Genomic DNA, 17,338 nt, shown 5'->3' on the forward strand with positions numbered 1-17,338 from the left:
GATGGATGAATGGATGGGAGGGTAATCGGATGGAAGAGTAAGAAGGTGAATTAATAGATGAATAGATGGATGAATGGATGGGTGGGTGGGAGGGTGGTGGATGGATGGATTGATGAATGGAAGGGTGGGAGGTAGATAGATGAATGAATGGATGGGAGGGTAATTGGATGGAAGAGTAGGAAGGTGGATGGTTGGATGGATGGATGGATGGATGGATGGATGAAGGTGGCAGTAGATGGATGGAAGGGTGGCAGAGAAGACGAGTGGATGAATGGATGGGTGGGTGGGAGGGTGGTTGATGGATGGATGGATAGATGAATGGAAGGGTGGGAGTGTAAATGGATGAATGGATGGGAGGGTAATTGGATGGAAGAGTAGGAAAGTGAATTAATAGATGAATGGATGGATAGATGGATGGATGAATGGATGGGTGGGTGGGAGGGTGGTGGATGGATGGATTGATGAATGGAAGGGTGGGAGGTAGATAGATGAATGAATGGATGGGAGGGTAATTGGATGGAAGAGTAGGAAGGTGAATAAATGGATGGATTGATGAAAGGAAGGAAGAAAAAAATGAATGACAAATGGATGGCAAAACCTAAATCCTCTTCTCTCCCTTACATTCTGGGATTCCAAAGGCTGCTTACAGTTCCGTCAGCTTCTCAGGGGCCTGTCAGGCATCAGTTCCTAGCTTTCAGACTTATTAGCATGAGCTTGTAAATAGCCAAAACCGTCAGATGGGCACCAATCCCTTGGAGATGGGAAGCTTAGAGGCATTCGCTAGCATGGGGCTTATTAGCAGAATTTATATGAGACATCTGCAGTCCCTTGGCAGGGGGCAGAGAGAGTCGATTCGGCATGAGACAGCAGGGGCAGGCTCTGATGGCACGCTTGGGGCCTCCGGACTAGCACAAGGGAGTCCCAGAGGACAACTTCAAACACGCAGCATTCACTGCCCCCAAGCAAGCAGGTGCTTGCTGGGATTTTCAGTACGCTAGCGAGACTCACCTTTGTGACAACCGCTGAGGGTTGCCCGGAGGGGTCCTCCCGGGGGCTGGAGGAATCCTCCGAGGGGCACCAGCACAGGGTGTGCGCATAACGGAACCAGCTCTGGGCCTGTTGGCATAGCTGTCCCACCAGTGCTGGATGTGAGGTGGTGAAGAAATGGAGTCTGGCCAGCAGTTCTGTGTACAGGAGGCTCCTCTCTGCAACAAAGGGATGTAGACTAAGTTGCCTGGATTGAGCTCCCCGTACCCTCCTGCCAATTGAGTCTCCACTCCCTGCAGGGGCTCCAGGACAAAAGAAAAGACACGATACCTCAGCTACTGGCCTCTGCTGTCCTCTCCTGTCTCCTTCTCTGCTCTCCAGACACACTTACCTTGCTTCAATTGCACCCAGCTGTTTCCAGTCTCCAGCCTTTGCCCGTGTGGCCTAGAATGCTTCCCTTCCCTTTCCTTCCTGCCTCCCTCCTTCTCTCCCTCCCTCCCTTCCTTTCTTCCTTCCTCTTTTATCATACTCTGTTGTCCCGGCTGGAGTGCAGTGGCACGATCAAAGCTCACTGCAGCCTCAAACTTCTGGGCTCAAGCAATCCTCCCATCTCAGCCTCCCAAATACTAGGGACTACAGGCATGTGCCACCATGCTCAGCTAATTTATTTGTTTATTTTATTTTATTTTAGTTATTTTTGAGATGGAGTTTCAGCCTGTCACCCAGTCTGGAGTGCAATGGCGCAATCTTGGCTTACTGCAACCTCCCCCTCCCAGGTTCAAGCGATTCTCCTGCCTCAGCCTCCCGAATAGCTGGGATTACAGGCTCCTGCCATCACACCCAGCTAATTTTTGTGTGTTTAGTTGAAACGGGGTTTCACCATGTTGGCTGGGCTGGTCTTGAGCTCCTGATCTCAAGTGATCCATCCGCCTCGGCTGCCTAAAGTGCTGGGATTACAGGCGTGAGCCACCGTGCCCAGTTATTTATTTTTTTAGAGACAGGGTCTTGCTCTGTCACCCAGGCTGGAGTGCAGTGGCATGATCACAGCTCACTGCAGCCTCAAACTCCTGGGCTCAAGCGATCTTCCGGCCACAGTCTCTTGGGTAGCTGGAAATGCAGGTGCACATCACCACGCCTGGTTAGTTTTTTGTTTTTTGTAGAGACGGGGTCTCGTTATGTAGCCCAGGTTGGTCTCAAACTCCTGGGCTCAAGGTATCCTCCTTCTTCGACCCCTCAAAGCTCTGGAATTATACGTGTGAGCCACTGTGCTCAGACCCAATCTTTTCAATAAAAGCAGGATCAGAGGAGGGATATATTGGAAATCTTTGCCCCTTTCACTCAATTTTGCTGTGAACCTAAAACTGTTCTGTAAAATATGGGCTATGAAGAAAAATTAGCCGGGCATAGTGGCACGGGCCTGTAATCCCAGCTACTCGGGAGGCTGAGACAGGAGAGTCGCTGGAACCCGGGAGGCAGAGGTTGGGTGACAGAGCGAGACCCCTCTGTTGGATCATTTAGGATGTTGGATCATTTAGGATGGATCATTTAGGATCCATCGCGTTGGATCATTTAGGATGTGATGTCGAATGTTCCCCATTTCCCAGCTTGGATGTACGGAGAGCACATGGTTGTCCAGCAGCGCCCTCTGGTGATAACATTTGTTCCTACTAATCCTCCTTGGTGCTGGAGTTGCCACAGGTTGTCAATCAAGGGGCTTTGCAAGGAACGTGCTGAGAGATCTGGGCTTTTAAATCTTCCTTAAACTGGGAAGTCATGCCCAAGGCTGTTTTCCTGGGAAGTTGCTCCATCAAGGTTTACAACTCCTGGCGAGCTCCTCTTGCGTTATTTTTCTTTCCGGTTGCCTTAAATTCCAGTTGTTTGGTATGCTGTTCCATCTCCTTCTCTTTATTTATTTGTGTATTTTGAGACAGAGTTTTGCTATGTTGTGCAAGTTGGAGTGCAGTGGCGCGATCTCGGCTCACCACAACATCTGCCTCCTGGGTTCAAGCAATTCTCGTGCCTCAGCCTCCCAAGAAGCTGGGATTACAGGCATGCACCACCACACCTGGCTAATTTTTGTATTTTTAGTAGAGATGGGGTTTCACCGTCACCCAGGCTGGTTTCAAACTCCTGGCCTCAAGTAATCTGCCTGCCTCAGCTTCCCAAAGTGTTGGGGTTACAGGCGTGAGCCACTGTGCCCAGCCATCTATTTATCTATTTTTAACTAGTTAATTTTTTTATAGAGATAGGGTCTCGCTATGTTGCCCAGGTTGGTCTTGAACTCCTGCCCTCTAGCAATCCTTCTGTCTGGGCCTCCCAAAATGCTGGGATTAGAAGCGTGAACCCCCGCACTCGGCCCCGTCTCCCTCTCTTAAAGGCTGAGACAAACATTAACTATGTTTAGGTCCCAGTGGGAGCTAGGGTAGTGGCAGGTAATCAGTAGGGATTGTGTGAATGTATAAGAAAGGCATACATGATTACAGGCACCATCATCTTCATATTGGGTGGAGTTCTGGACACATTTTAGTTCAATCGCACATTTTGCAGATGACACAAATAGGGTTTCAGGGCAGAAATAGCCCATCCAAGGCTGTTCATGTCAACAGTGCTATTATGTGACAGTAACAGGACCTTAGATGGCATCACGAGTGGAGGTTCTGTGTGAATTGATGTACATACTCTTCCTAGCAGCCCTAGGTGGGATGGTCACTCAGCATCCCTATTTTGCAGATGCGAAAACTGAGGGCTGTGGGGCAGGGGGAGGGATGGTAAAGGGTCTGCAAGGTCACACTGCCAGAAGTGGCAGCACCAAGATTTCAATCGACACAGTAGAGCTCAAAATTTGTGGTCTTGACCATGACTGGTCTATGTGTGTATTAGTCCGTTCTCGTGCTGCTAATAAAGACATACCCCAAACTGGGTAATTTATAAAGGAAACAGGTTTAATTGACCTACAGTTCTGCAGGGCTGGGGAGGCCTCAGGAAACTTACAATCATGGTGGAAGGGGAAGCAAACATGCCCTTCTTCACAAGGCAGGAGGAGAGAGAAGAATGAGAGCTGAGGGAAGAGGGAAGCCCCTTATAAAACCATCAGGTCTCTGCCACCTCTGCTGCCACTTCTGGGCTGATGGCCAGGAGAATAAAGAGAAGCAGTGGTGCTGCCACTTCTGGGCTGATGGCCAGGAGAATATAGAGAAGCAGACAGTTCAAGGATGCTTTGCAGAGCCAGGATTAGAAGCCTGCATGAGAATTACAGGCCACTGGTCATCCTTTTAAACATGCTATTCACATCCATGGGGAAGCACTTTGGATACAGAGACTTAAACATCTTGAATACTCTCCCTTCCTTTGTGAACTCACCTCACAATTTATTGCCCTTTGTTAACATGGTATTTAAGGCCCCAGGTCTAAACACTCCTCTGAGTTTTCACTTATCTTCTGTGAAACTTCTGTGCATATAAAATTAAAACATGTGAGCCCTTTCTACTGTAAAGCTGTCTTTTGTTAGTTTAATTCACAGGCCCCTATCACTGAACATAAAAGGGTAGATAAAAAGATATTATTTATTGTCTCCCATAGTTTGATTGTAAAATGGTGCAGCTGTTGTGGAAAATGAAGTGGTGGTTCCTCAAAAAGTTAAACACAAAATTGCCATGTGATCTAGTGATTCCTTTTCATGACAGCCAAAAGTAGAAACACACAAATAAATGTCCACAGACAGATGAATGGATAAACAAAATGTAGCATATTCATACAATGCAATATTATTCAGCCTTAAAAAGGAAGGAAATTCTTAGCCAGGCATGGTAGCTCATGCCTGTAATCCCAGCACTTTGGGAGGCCAAGGTGGGCAGATCATGTGAGGTCAGGAGTTCGAGACCAGCCTGGCTAGCAGAGCAAAACCCCATCTCTACTAAAAAATACAAAAATTAGCTGCGTGTGGTAGCACACGCCTGTAATCCCAGCTACTCTGGAGGCTGAGGCAGGACAACCGCATGAACAACCCAGGAGGTGGAGGTTGCAGTGAGCTGAGATTGTGACACTGCACTCCAGCCTGGGTGACAGAGTGAGACTCTGTTGTGCAAAAAAAAAAGAAAAAAAAGAAGGAAATTCTGACATATGTTATAATGTGAATGAAACTTGAGGACATTGTGCTCAGTAAGAGAAGTCAGAGAGTAAAGGACAAATACTGTAAAATACCATTTATATGAAATACCTAAAGCAGTCATATTTATAGAGACAGAAAATAGCACGGTGGTTGCCAGGGACTGGGGTAAAGGGAGAATGGGGAGTGATATGGTTTGGCTGTGTCCCCACCCAAATCTCATCTTGAATTGTAATCCCCATAATCCCCACACGTTGAGGGAGGGACCAGATAGGAGGTGATTGGATCATGGGGATGGTTTCCCCCATGCTGTTCTCATGACAGTGAGTTTTCATGAGATCTGATGGGTTTGGGGGTTTTATTGGAGACAGTCTCATTCTGTCACCCAGGCTGGAGTGCTCTTGGCTCACTGCAACCTCTGCCTCCCGTGTTCAAGCAATTTTCCCACCTCAGCCTCTCAAGTAGCTGAAACTACAGGTGTGTGCCACCACACCTGACAAATTTTTATATTTTTAGTAGAGATGGGGTTTCACCATGCTGGCCAGGCTGGTCTCAAACTCCTGACCTCAAGTGATCTGCCTGCCTCAGCCTCCCAAAGTGCTGGAATTATAGGTGTGAGCCACTACATCTGGCCATCCAATGGTTTTTTTTTTTTTTTTTTTTTTTTTTTTGAGACGGAGTCTCGCTCTGTCGCCCAGGCTGAAGTGCAGTGGCCGGATCTCAGCTCACTGCAAGCTCCGCCTCCCGGGTTTACGCCATTCTCCTGCCTCAGCCTCCCAAGTAGCTTGGACTACAGGCGCCCGCCACCTCGCCCGGCTAGGTTTTTTTTGTATTTTTAGTAGAGACGGGGTTTCACCGTGTTAGCCAGGATGGTCTCGATCTCCTGACCTCGTGATCCACCCGTCTCGGCCTCCCAAAGTGCTGGGATTACAGGCTTGAGCCACCGCGCCCGGTCTATCATCCAATGGTTTTATAAAGCAGTTTTCCCTGCCTTTGCTCCCTCACTCCCGCCTGCTGCCCTGTAAGACACACCTCTTTCCCTTCTGCCACGATTGTAAGTTTCCTGAGACCTTCCCAGCCATGCAGAACTGTGAGTCAATTAAACCTCTTTCTTTTGTAAATTACCCAGTCTTGGATGTTTCTTTACAGCAGGGTGAAGATGGGTTAGTACAGGGAGTGAGTGTTTAATGAAGACAGAGTTTCACTTTAGGAAGATTAACAAATTCTGGAGATGAATCGTGGTGATAGCTGCACATTATTAATATATTTAATCTTGTCAGGCACAGTGGTTCATGCCTGTCATCCCAGTACTTTAGGAGGCTGAGGCAGGAGGATTGCCTGAGTCTAGGAGCTCAAGACCTGCCTATGAAACATGACAAAATCCCGTCTCTACAAAATATATAAAAATTAGCCGGGCATGATGGTGCATGTCTGTAGTCCCAGCTACTCAGGAGGCTGAGGTGGGAGGATCGCTTGAGCCTGATAGAAGGAGGTTGCAGTGAGCTGAGATCATGCCACTGTGCTCTAGCCTAGGCAATGAAGTGAGATCCTGTCTTAAGAAAAAAAAAATGGTTAAGACACGTATTTTGCTATAATTAAAACAAAACCAAACAGAACATTTTCATGGCCAGAGCGTCTGAAGACTTGGAGAGATTCTTCAAGCTCTAGGACAGGGAGTAGCAAATTGCAATCTGAGGGCCAGACCCCGCCCAAGTCATCTGGGAGCTAGGAATAGGTTTTTCTTTTTTTTGGTTTGTTTATTTTGAGACAGGGTCTCGCTCTGTCACCCAGGGGAGCAATCACAGTTTACTGCAGCCTTAACCTCCCAGGCTCAAGTGATCCTCCCACCTCACCTTCCCAAGTAGCTGGGACTATAGGCGTAAGCCATCATGCTCAGCCTAAGAATAATTTTTACAGCCATGTGTTTTCAATAGACCAGATAATAGTGAAAACCAACTTTAAACCCTAAGTTTTGTACTCAGTTATTATTATATTTTGAATTTCATCAATAAAAAATATGTGGGAACTTTGTTTTCTCTTTTATCATATATGTACCTACATAATTTCCTAGAGTTTTCTTGAAATAGTTCCTATCTGGCACTTTCTTTTCTTTCTTTCTTTCTTTCTTTCTTTCTTTCTTTCTTTCTTTCTTTCTTTCTTTCTTTCTTTCTTTCTTTCTTTCTTTTTTTTTTTTTTGTTTTTAGACGGAGTCTCACTCTGTCACCCAGGCTGGAGTGCAGTGGCACGATCTCAGCTCACTGTAACCTCCGCCTCCTGGGTTCCAGCGATTCTCTTGCTTCAACCTCCCAAGTAGCTGGGATGATAGGTGCCCGCCACCACGCCCTGCTAATTTTTGTATTTTTAGTAGAGACAGGGTTTCACTATATTGACCAAGCTGGTCTCCAACTCCTGACCTTGTGATGTGCCTGCCTCGGCTTCCCAAAGTGCTGGGATTACAGGTGTTAGCCACTGCGCCTGGCCCTACCTGGCACTTTCTAAAGAAAAGTCCAGGGTGACAGGATGGGCACTGCTTTGGTAGTATTCATTCCAAAGTTCTCCCAGGCTCAATTTAAAATTCTAGGCCAGGCTCTGTGGCTCATGTCTATAAAGCTAGCACTCTGGAAGGCTGAGGCAAGAAGATCATTTGAGCCCAGGAGTTTGAGACTAGCCTGGGCAACACAGTAAGACCCCATCTCTACGAAAAATAGAAACATTAGCAAGGCACAGTGGTGCATACCTGTGGACCTGTGGTCCTAGCTACTCAGGAGGCTGAGGTGGGAGGATCATTTGAACCCAGGAGCTTGAGGCTACAGTAAGCTATGATTGCACCACTGCACTCCAGCCTGGGTGACACAGCGATACCACGTGTCAAAAAAAAAAATTATAGAAGCAGTGCTGGGGAAAAATTCACATGTTTAGACAGGAAAGGTATGAGGGTTGATGAAAATCCAGCTCATGACTCAATGAGGAGAGCGTGTTTCTAGAAGTCAGTGCCCGTCCTGGTCACTCCTGTCCAGGCCATCTGGACTCACCCATGCCTCGGAGTTCCACAGCAGGGCGGCAGAGCTGGAGGGCTTCACGGACCAGGCCAACCTCAGGGGAGTCCAGGTGAGGGGCACACAGGTCAAAGTCGTCCAGCAGGTCTTCGATGCCCCCAGAGATGCCCCGGCAGGAGATCCAGCTCATGCTGCCTGAGGGAGAGAAGAGGGGAGGATGTGGGAAGTGCCTACCTCCCTCCAGTTCATCCTGGGAGGTGGAGAATCATCTCTCCATTTCCTCCAGGGCATCTCAGGCTCAGCAGTAGTGACCATGGGGCAGGATCATTCTCTGCGGTAAGGGGCTGAACTATGCACTGTGGGTTGTAAAGCAGCATCCCTGGCCTCCACCCACCAGATACCAGTAGCACTCCCACCCCAAGTGTGACAATCAAACATGTCTGCAGACATTGTCAAGTGTCCCCTGGGAGGGCAGAATCTCTTCTGGTTGAGGATCAGAGGGATGGGTGAATAGATAGATAGATAGATAGATAGATAGATAGATAGATAGATAGATAGATAGTTGGGTGGATTGATGCATGGATGGACAAACAGAAAGATAGGTGGGTGGATGGATAGAATAACGGGTGGATGGATGGATGGATGGATGGATGGATGGATGGATGGATGACCAGAAAGGTAGATGAATGAATAGATAATGGACATATAGATGGGTGGATGGAAAGAAGGATAGAATGATGGATGGATGGATGGACAGAGAGAAGGATGAGTGGATGGATGGATGGATGGATGGTTGGATGGATGGATGGTTAGAACCAGCTCACGGCTCAATAAGGAGATCATAGATGGATGGGTGGATAAATGGATAGTTAGATGGATAGATGGATGAATAGGTGGATAAATTGATAGTTAGATGGATAGATAGATGGATGAGTGGATGGATGGATGGATGGATGGACAGACAGAAGATGGGTGGATAAACAAATGAATGGATGGATAGGTGGATGAATGGACAGACAAAAGCATGGGCGAATAAACAGATGGCTGGCTGGATGGTTGGAAGGTTAGATGGATGCATAGATGAATGGATGAATGGATAGATGGATGGATGGGCAGAAAGACGGGTGGATAAATGGATGGATGGATAGATGGATGGATGGATGGATGGATAGATGGATGGATGGATTGACAAATAGACAGACAGACAGACAGACAGATAGGGTCTCTCATGATAAGGCAGGGGTTTTCACCCTGTGCGCTAACAACATTTGAAGCTAGATTATTCTCTGTGGTGGGGTGTCCTGTGCACTATAGGGCATTGAGCAGCATCCCTGGCCTCCACCCCCAGATTCAAGTAGCGCCTTCTCCCCTAGCTGTGACAACCAAAACTATCTGCGGACACTGTGAGGCATCCCCTAGGTGTAGAATTGCCCCTTGTGAGAACCTCTGCTTTAGGAGGCACGAAGGATTTCCAGGTTTGCCTTTCACCCTCCCCAGGCTCCAGAAGGCTGGAGCGCGGTGCGGTCACCAGGCTCAGTCCCCTGAGATGGAGGAAGCCCTTACCCAGAACCTCCTGTTTCAGTTCCTCCAGGCGGCCCGAGTGAAGCAAGTGATAAGGCAGCTCCTTCAGCTTCCGCAGGTTTGCAACCGTGTCTGAGAACCACAGAGGCTGAGGGGCCACCTGGCAGAGGAGAAGGGAGACTGCAGCTTGGACACAAGCCCATTCATTCACTCCACGCACAAGCTCATTCATTGACCTCATGCTCCAGACAGTGCTGGAGGGGATGAGAATGCAATGTCAGACAGACATACTCCCGTGTGCCCATTGGTCAGGGCTGGGGCAGAGGATGACATTTGGGACTCAGAGAATCAAAGCCAGAGGTCATGGGACTTTCTGGGAGGAATAGGGAATGTTTCCTGAAGGCAGGGGCATTGGAACTGAGCCTCAGAATTAAGTGGGCATCTATGTGGCAAAATGTGTCAGAAAACAATGGCATTCCAGGGCAAGGGAACAGCATGGGCAAAGGCCTGGAGGTGTGAAAGAGCAGGCTGAGTTTAGGAGGACTGAATTATACACGGCAGGTTATGGGATGCTGGTGGGGAATGAGAGTAGGGAGCTTGTAAGCAGCAGATCATGAAGGCACTGAATATCAGGCTGGGTAGGTCAGGCTCAAGACTGAGGGCACTGGGGAGCTATGGAAGGTTTTAGACAAGAGGCATAATCAGATTGGATGGTCAGAAGCATCCTTGGGAGGATGCACTAGGGCAAGAGACTGAGAGGCTAAGTGAATGAAACGGGCTCAGACCATGTCCTGGAGAGAGAGGATGAAGCTGAGCCTGCAGGGGCTCTGGGCACACAGGAGAGGATTTGTGAATGGGTCTCTGGGTCATTGGAGAGGAGAAGGGTCAGCACCAGGCTTGGTGTGGTAATCCTACCTGTAATTACATGCCTGTAATCTCAGCCCTTTGGGAGGCCAAGGCGGGCAGATCACTTGAGACCAGGAGTTTGAGACCAGCCCGGCCAACATGGCAAAACCCTGTCTCTACTAAAAATACAAAAATTAGCCAGGTGCAGTGGCACACACCTGTAGTCCCAGCTACTAGGGAGGCTGAGGCGGGAGAACCGCTTGAATCCGGGAAGTGGAGGCTGTAGTGACCTGAGATCATGCCACTGCACTCCAGCCCGGGTGACAGCAAGACTCTGCTGGAAAGAAGGAAGGAAGGAAGGGAGGGAGGGAGGGAAGGAGGGAGGGAAGGAGGGAAGGAAGGAAGGAAGGAAGGAAGGAAAAAAGAAAGGTCGGCACCAAAAAAAGAATAGAGCCTGGTCCTGTCTCCAGCCTCCCCAGTCCAGCAGGGGAGACAGAGAAAAAGAAACATCAAGCTATAACCAAAGAATTAAAAGTGTGATTTCCTAGTTGTAATGATTATACAACAGTTATATAAGATTTTAACATCAGGGAGAAGAGTTCACAATAACTCTGTACTTTGTTTGTTTGTTTGTTTATTTTTGAGACAGAGTTACTCTCTGTTGCCCAGGCAGGAGTTCGAGACCAGCCTGGCCAACATGGTGAAACCCTGTCTCTACCAAAAATACGAAAATTAGCCAGGCATGGTGGCGGGCACCTGTAATCCCAGCTACTCGGGAGACTGAGGCAGGAGAATTGCTTGAACCCGGGAGGCAGAGGTTGCAGTGAGCTGAGATCACACCATCACACTCCAGCCTGGGCAACAGAGCAAGACTCTGTCTCAAAAAAAAAAAAAAAAAATGGGATAGAAGGGACATCTTGCCCTCTGTGGGAAAGGAGAAGTAGGTCAGGAGTTAAGTGCAAAAAGGGGAAGGAAGGAGGTAAGCAACACCGGGCAGGGTGGAGGTTGCAGGTGGAGAGTGGGGGTCCCAGGTACCTCACCTTTCGGTCCAAGTTTAGGGGTTTCCCTACAAGTGGCAGAGTGATGAGCTTCTTGGTACCCTGGCTCCAGGTCCCTGAGAAGAAGTCAGCCAGGACGCCATGCCTCTTGGCTCTCTCGGATCCCGACAGGTAGCGCTCACGGACCACCTCGACCAGCTGTCTACAGAGGGGGTACACAGGCTGATGGACCCGGGGGACCCATTGAGCTCAAAGGTGGCTGTCTGTCTTCCTGGAGGCAGTTCCCCAATCCCAAGCCATCCTAAACTACTCTGTTGACCACCTGTGCTATTTGATACATCACATCTCTCTCTAAATTGGTCCATGTTTTCTTTTTCCTTACATAAATTTACTTTCCTTACATAAATTTCGTAAATTTGAAATCCCACCTGTAATTACATGCCTGAGACTACAGGCGTGTAATTACAGGTGGGATTTCAAAGAGGAACCTTTGGGTTCCTCCAAAAATTAAACATAAAATAACTTACCACCTGACCCAGCAAATCCACTCTTGGGTATATATTCAGAAGAATTAAGAAACAGGTGTTCAGGCCGGGTGCAGCGGCTCATGCCTGTGATCCCACCACTTTGGGAGGCCGAGGCGGGCAGATTACCTGAGGTCGGGAGTTTGAGACCAGCCTGGCCAACATGGTGAAACCCTGTCTGTACTAAAAAAAACCCACAAAAATTAGCTGGGCATGGTGTTGCATGCCTGTAATCCCAGCTATTCAGGAGGCTGAGGCAGGAGAATCACTCCTCCCAGGTGGAGGTTGCAGTGAGCTGAGATGTTGCTACTGCACTCTAGCCTGGGTGACAGAGAAAGACTCCGTCAAAAAAAAAAAAAAAGAAAAGAAAGAAAGAGAAAGAAGGAAAGAAAGAAAGAAAGAGAAAGAAGGAAAGAAAGAAAGAGAGAAAGAGGGAGGGAGGGAGGAAAGAAGGGAAGGGAAGGGAAAGGGGAAAGGGAAAGGGAAGGGAAGGGAAAGGAAGGGAAGGGAAGGGAAGGGAAGGGAAGGGAAGGGAAGGGAAGGGAAGAAAACAGGTGTTCAAACAAAACCTTACACATGCATGTTCACAACAGCAAAAACGTAGAAACAATGCAAGTGTCCATCCATAGATGAAGATAAACAAAACGTGGTCCATCCATACAATGAAATATTATGTAGCCATGAAAAGGAAGGAAGCACTGATCCCTGCTACAATGTGGACGAGCCCTGAAAACATGATGCTGGGTGAAAGAAGCCAGACACAAAAGGCCACATAGTGTGAGATTTCATTGATCTGAAATGCCCAGAACAGGCAAATCCATAGAGACAGGAAGCAGATGAGTAGCTGCCAGGGGTTAGGGAAGGAGAATGGGGAGTGATTGCTGATGGGGACGGGGTCACCTTTTGCGGGGATGAAAACGTTCTGGAACTAGACAGAGGTGAGGGGTACAACATTGTGATTGTACTAAAATACCAGTTAATTGTCCACTTTAAAACAGTGAATTCTGGTCGGGCACAGTGGCTCATGCTTGTAATTCCAGCATTTTGGGAGGCCGAGGCAGGCAGATCACTGGAGGTCAGGAACTTGAGGCCAGCCTGGCCAAAATGGTAGTAACTGTCTCTACTAAAAATACAAAAATTAGCCAGGTGTGGTGACTCATGCCTGTAATCCTAGCTACTCAGGAGGCTGAGGCAGGAGAATCACTCAAACCTGGGAGGCAGAGGTTGCAGTGAGCCGAGATCGTGCTGCTGCACTCCAGCCTGGGCAACAGAGCAAGACTCTGTCTCAAAAAATAATAAAATAATAAAACAAAATAAATAAAATAACATGTGGTGAATTGGCCAAGCATGGTGACTCACACCTGTAATCCCAGCACTTTGGGAGGCCGAAGTAGGTGTGTCTCTTGAGCCCAGGAGTTCGAGACCAGCCTAGGCAATGTGGTGAGACTCCATCTCTATAAAAAAAAAAAATTAAAAATAGCAGGCATGGTGGTGCATGCCTGTAGTCCCAGTTACTCTGGTGGCTGAGATGGGAGTGTTGCTTGAGTCCAGGAGTTTGAGGCTACAGTGAGCTGTGATGACAGCTACTATACTCCAGCCTGGGCCAGACCCTGTCTTAAAATAAAATAAAATAAAATAAAATAAAATGAAATGAAATGAAATGAAATGAAATGAAATGAAATGAAATGGTGAATTTTATGTTACGTGAACTTCACCTAGTTTAGTTTAGTTTAGCTGTTTAGTTTGAAACAGGATCTCACTGTGTCGCCCAGGCTGGAGTGCAGCAGTGCAATCACGGCTCACTGTAGCCTCAAACTCCTGGGCTCAAGTGATCCTCCCACCTCAGCCTCCCAAGTAGCTGGGACCACAAGTGTGTACCATCACACCTAGCTAATTTTCTTATGTTTTTTGTAGAGATGGGGCCTCTCTATGTTGCCCAGGCTGATCTCCAACTCCTGGCCTCCAGCAATCCTCCCGCCCTGGCCCCACAAGGTGCTGGGATAATAGGCATGAGCCACTGCGTCCAGCCTCAACTCAATTTTAAAAATGAGTGAATTGTGTCAGAATTCTAACTGGACTTGATTCCCTGGGGAGTGAAGGATCTGGTACTGAGAAGACCCCTGGCCAGTGAGTCCTCCTTATTCTTGGGGTCCCACCCAGTGCCCCTGCCGCTGCTGCCTGGACCTACCTGTGGGCAATGGCCAGGAGGGTGAAGCCATCCACGGGCCGCCGGGCCAAGTAGTATCCCAGATCCCGACGAAGTCGCACCCACAGCAGGGGCGGGAAGCGCAGCAGCTCCTTGCTGGGTGGGGTCCAGTCCCGGTACACAGCCTGCAGGACCTCGTCGTCCAAGGACAAAACATCCTTCAGCTCCGCCTCCGAGAGACCGTGCCTGAAGGGAGGAGGAGTGGGGCTTTGAGGCACATCTCATGTCTTCTGCGTTTGGAGGATGCAGAAGCCAAGACAGGGAGGGATACAGCCACCCGCTCGGTGTCCAGCACATCACCTGGGATCAGCATTTGGACAGCGCCCACGAGGGCCCAAGCCCGTTAGTGCAGTATCCACCAAGGAAGACCTTTTCCGATTTTTTTTTTTTTTCTTTTTTTGAGACAGAGTCTTGCTCTGTCGCCCAGGCTGGAATGCAGTGGTACGATCTTGGCTCACTGCAACCTCCGCCTCCCGGGTTCAAGCGATTCTCCTGCCTCAGTCTCCTGAGTAGCTGGGACTACAGGTGCGTGCCACCACACTCAGCTAATTTTTGTATTTTTAGTAGAGACAGGGTTTTACCATGTTGGCCAGGCTGGTCTCCAGCTCCTGACCTCGTGATCCACCCGCCTCGGTCTCCCAAAGTGCCAATCTTTTCCTCTGCATGCACACCTACAGAACCATAAACCGATCACTCCTCAACCTCAAGTGGTCTGAGACAGACAGTATAGGGAGGGAAGGACGAGGTAACTCAAGGAAAATAATGCAGAAACTAACTGCACCCACCCCACTCCACCCTGGCCCACCAAGGCATGTCTTTAATTAGGATAAGTGGGCTGGGCGCGGTGGATCACGCCTGTAATCCCTGACCTTTGGGAGGCTGAGGCAGGAGGACTGCTTGAGGCCACAGCTCAAGACCAGCCTAGGCAAAACAAGGAGACCCCATCTCTACAAAAAAAATTTAAAATTAGCTGGGCATGGGGGCGCACGCCTGTAGTCCCTGCTACTTGGGAGGCTGAGAGGGGAGGATGGCTTGAGCCCAGGAGGTTGAGGCTGCAGTGAGCTGTGATTACATCACTGCACGCCAGCCTGGGCAAAACAGTGAGACCCTGTCTCTAAAACAAATACATAAATAAATGAACAAATAAGTACAAATAAAGTTTAACTGGTTAAAAAGTAATAAAATTCAAAATTCAGTGTCTTGGTTGCATGAACCATCTTTCAAACTTAAATTCAGTTTCTGAGTTGCATGAAGCACCTTTCAAGTGTTCCATAGTTTTTGTGGCTTGTAGTTACCATATTGGTAATAATGTCATACCCAACACTGTCCTCTTTGCAAACTTTTTTTTTTTTTTTTTGAGACAGAGTCTCACTCTGTTGCCTAGGTTGGAGTTCAGTGGTGCCATCTCAGCTCACTGCAATCTCTGCCTCCTGAGATCAAGTGATTCTCCTGCCTCAGCCTCTCCAGTAGCTGGGGCTACAGGTGTGCACCACCACGCCTGGCTAATTTTTGTATTTTTAGTAGAGATGGGGTTTCACTATGTTGGCCAGGCTGCTTTCCAACTCCTGATCTCAGGTGATCTGCCTGCCTCAGCCTCCCAAAATGTTGGGATTAGGTGTGAGCCACTGCACCTGGCCTGTAAAAGTTCTATTATATGGTGTCAGAGAGAGAGCCTAGGAGATGTGCCCATGGTCATGGGTGAACCACTATGTTGACAGTCCATCTTCATCCCTCAAGACATCCCCTAAGCAATGTGAACCCCAGAGCAAGCACCTCACTTGGCACTCCCACGGGACCCGCCTAGCCTGAATTGCAAAACAGGGCTGTGCATGGTCATCAGGCTTGCATTTGATCTGATTTGATCAGGCTTACATTTGGCTGAGAGACCTTGGCAAGTAATGTACCTTCTCTTTGCCTCAGTTTCCTCATCTGCCAAAAACAAAACTGTTGAGGGCTAAGAAGAAAATGCACTAGTTCCCCATATTCTGAACTCTTATTCTGGCGAGCGTGATCTCATTGATCCTTCCGGTAGCCTTGGAGGATGGATGCTCTCCCAACGAGCACCTCTGTGCAGAGGAGGTAGTGAGGCTCCCAGAGGGCACGGGGCATGCTGAGTGCAGCGTTTCTTGGGCTCGCATTGTTGATGTTTGGAGTCAGATCATGTTTTAGGGTGGGGACCGTCCTGTGTGTTGTAGGGCAGCAGTCCCCAATCTTTTTGGCACCAGGGACCAGTTTCTTGAAAGACAATTTTTTTCCACAGACCGGGGTGGGGGTGATGGTTTGGGATGATCAAGTGCATTGTACACTTTATTTCTATTATTATTACATTGCAATATATAACAAAATAATTCTACAACTCCCCATAACATAGAATCAGAGGGAGCCCTGAGCTTGTTTTCCTGCAACTAGACAGTCCCCTCTGGGGGTGATGGAAGACAGTGACAGGTCATCAGGTATTAGATTCTCATAAGATTCAAGCAACCTAGATCCCTTGTATGCACAGTTCTCAATAGGGTTTGCGCTCTTATGAGAATCTAATGATGCTGCTGACCTGAGAGGAGGTGGAGCTCAGGTGGTAATGGGAGCGATGAGGAGCAGCAAGAAGTGGCTGCAGATACAGATGAAGCTTCACTTGTTCGTCTGCTGCTCACCTCCTGCTGTACAGCCTGGTTCCTAACAGGCCATGGACTGGTACCGGTACTGGGGGTTGGGGACCCCTGTTGTAGGATGTGTAGCAGCCCCCACCCAAGCCTTCACCCACTAGATGCTGGTAGCATGACAGATAGACAGATGTATAAATAGTCATATCATAGACAGACATATTATATAGAGAGACATAGATATAAATAAGAGATAGAGCAATAGATACAGAGATAGATAAACATAAAGATAAATAGGTAGACAGATGATAGATAAATAGATATAGACAAGCAGATAGACATAGAGTTGATCCTTGAAGAACACAGGTTTGAACTGCATGAGTCCACTTATATGTGGATTTTCTTCCACCTGTGCTGCCTCTGAGACAGGAAGACCAAGTCCCCTTCTCCTCCTTCCCTTCTCCTCCTCTTCCTCTGCCTCCTCAGTGTGAAGAACACAAGGATGAAGACTTTTGTGACGATCCACTTCCACTTCATGAATACTACATGTATTTT

At 48.2% G+C, this 17,338-nt stretch overlaps 2 protein-coding genes across 5 annotated transcripts in view; one reads left to right on the top strand and one right to left on the bottom strand.

Moving 5' to 3' along the window:
* Positions 1 to 17,338, top strand: part of SMIM7 (small integral membrane protein 7) — a 357,382-nt gene that overhangs the window by 237,061 nt on the left and 102,983 nt on the right. The window lies entirely within an intron of this gene.
* The window catches only part of NWD1 (NACHT and WD repeat domain containing 1), a 75,108-nt gene that overhangs the window by 37,258 nt on the left and 20,512 nt on the right, over positions 1 to 17,338 (bottom strand). Inside the window, 6 exon segments of the mRNA XM_050769897.1 lie at positions 1,009 to 1,101; positions 1,104 to 1,205; positions 8,125 to 8,283; positions 9,652 to 9,769; positions 11,496 to 11,655; positions 14,166 to 14,369. Of these exon segments, the coding sequence (XP_050625854.1) occupies positions 1,009 to 1,101; positions 1,104 to 1,205; positions 8,125 to 8,283; positions 9,652 to 9,769; positions 11,496 to 11,655; positions 14,166 to 14,369 (836 nt within the window).

The sequence above is a fragment of the Macaca thibetana genome, chromosome 19, assembly GCF_024542745.1.
Source record: "Macaca thibetana thibetana isolate TM-01 chromosome 19, ASM2454274v1, whole genome shotgun sequence".
Taxonomy (NCBI): domain Eukaryota; kingdom Metazoa; phylum Chordata; class Mammalia; order Primates; family Cercopithecidae; genus Macaca; species Macaca thibetana.